The 1,956-nt window shown below is 41.6% G+C and overlaps 1 protein-coding gene across 1 annotated transcript in view; it reads right to left on the bottom strand.

Moving 5' to 3' along the window:
* Window positions 1-434: 434 nt before the first annotated feature.
* TEX2 (testis expressed 2) overlaps window positions 435-1,956 on the bottom strand; it is an 88,566-nt gene continuing 87,044 nt past the window's right edge. The window contains exon 11 of the mRNA XM_023535665.1: window positions 435-1,671. Within this exon, the coding sequence (XP_023391433.1) occupies window positions 1,491-1,671 (181 nt within the window). The 3' untranslated portion in view covers window positions 435-1,490. The remainder of the gene's footprint in view (window positions 1,672-1,956) is intronic.

The following is a 1,956-nucleotide window of genomic DNA, read 5'->3' as shown; positions in this document are numbered from 1 at the left end:
TCTGATAATTTAGGCTTAAACATGCTTTAAAAATATATTTGTAACAACTTCCTACACATTCCAAACTAATTCCTCTACCATATTTAGAAAGAGTTATCGCATCAGTGCATGAACACAAGAACTCAATAAATTCAGCCTTGAGGCAGAAGCGACCTTCGATTTCATGTACATATAAATAAAATTATTCATTAATTGATAAATGGACTTGACATTAGTTTAAGAGAACTGGCTTAAGCTGCTCAAAATATTTCTAAATTACTATGTCCAGAACGCATATTCCAAGTGAATTTATCCATTCAAATCAACAAAATGTAAGCAAATATTTTTAAAAATCAGAACCAGACAAAGCTATATTGGAAAAAAATCCTACTGTAGTCAATACCCGAAGGATAATCGATGATTGATAGTGACGGTGCTTTGCCTATCTATTATAAACTGGCTTTACATAAGCAAATTTTGGCAATGCATTCAATCTCCAGTAACGCTCCCTTATAAAAGCATAAATGAAAACTTTTTCCCAGGTGGCTATGGGAAAACGCAGCAGTTACCTTTCAACTTCCCAGCTTGCCCCAGAAACACCAGGCACCAATCTCTGTCCCCTAGTCCCTTCTTTTGCTCTTTGTACTCCAATACCCTTAAAAGAGACCCACTCAAATTCCTAACGTAGGATTTAGGGATATAAGCAAAAGGAAAAAAACAAGGCAAGAAGTGTCTCCCATAACTAGGTACTCATCCATTTGGTGATAATATTAAGCTTTCTAGAAACTGTTTTTCAGTTATATTTAACCTATAGTCTTTATATAATAAAAATATAGTTTTTATAGGCAGTAACTCAAAATATACCACTGCAAAAACACGGGTATTCTAAAGGCAAAATTCAGTACAAAATAATTGTTTGCTAATCTATAAAACCTTGAAAGACAACTGTGCCTCAAATATCTGATAAGACTTTGATAGAAACAGCTCATCCCAGGGCCTTGGCTACACTGCTATTAACCTTTTGGTGGCAGAATGCAGAAGACAGGCCTGGAGAATGAGCTCAGGCTTAGAAAACTCCCAGATTGCCCTAGAAGATCCACAGGGGAGGGGCAGGCTGAATGCGTCTCTGGACGCCCAGGGTAGGGGCAGCTGTCCATGAAGCGTTTCCATAAGAACTGAACAAACAGAGCACGGTGGCTTGTCACACGAGGGCGGGGGCAACTTCCCTGACCGTGGTGAGTGCTACGAGCTGGTCAGTTCCAGGCCCCACAGAGTCCGAAGACATTCTAGCAGGCGGCCGGCTTCACCCTTGCCAGGCCTACTGGTGTAAGACAGTTGTTTTGCTCCTTGACCCCACCTTTTGGGTTTCCTCTGAAGACAACAGTGTGCTGTGGGTGAGTTTCAGGGGTTTTTGAAACTACTTGAAATGTTACACCTGTTTGATCATACGTGCACTTTCCTGGGACAAGGGGCCTCAAAGGAGGATCCTGACCCACACGAAGTGCAGAAGCTCAGTTCCATCCAGAGCTTTTAGACTCAGTGTGAAACACTAGATGACACTGCAGGTTTACCTGAAACTCTTGCTCCAGTTTCTTCTCTATCCAGTCTGTCACATGAACTAAAGTCACTTCTCTCTCTCCAAGTTTTGGCCGCGCTTTTAGCTCTACATATGGTGGCTTCCGGAAACCATACCTTTTTAAAGAAGACAAGTAATAACCACATTTAGAAGCAAAGGAAGGAAGTAGACAAGTACCAACAGCCAACATTCCTTCTACACAGGCCTACATCACTACTTAAATGTTCTCTTATTCTGAAAATCCCCTCTACAAAATAATACAGCACAGCAAGTACACATGTGAACTCCCTGTGTCCCTGGGCTGTGTAGGCTGTGATGATCTGAGAACAGTTCTGACAAACTGGGAAAGCCAGGAAGTGCCACTGGAAAAGCCTGTGTGGCCTGGGCTTTGTTTTTCATAG

This window comes from Pteropus vampyrus, unplaced genomic scaffold, assembly GCF_000151845.1.
Source record: "Pteropus vampyrus isolate Shadow unplaced genomic scaffold, Pvam_2.0 Scaffold143, whole genome shotgun sequence".
NCBI lineage: Eukaryota > Metazoa > Chordata > Mammalia > Chiroptera > Pteropodidae > Pteropus > Pteropus vampyrus.
Note: the sequence above shows the minus strand (reverse complement) of the source record. Positions and strands in the feature narration are given on the sequence as shown.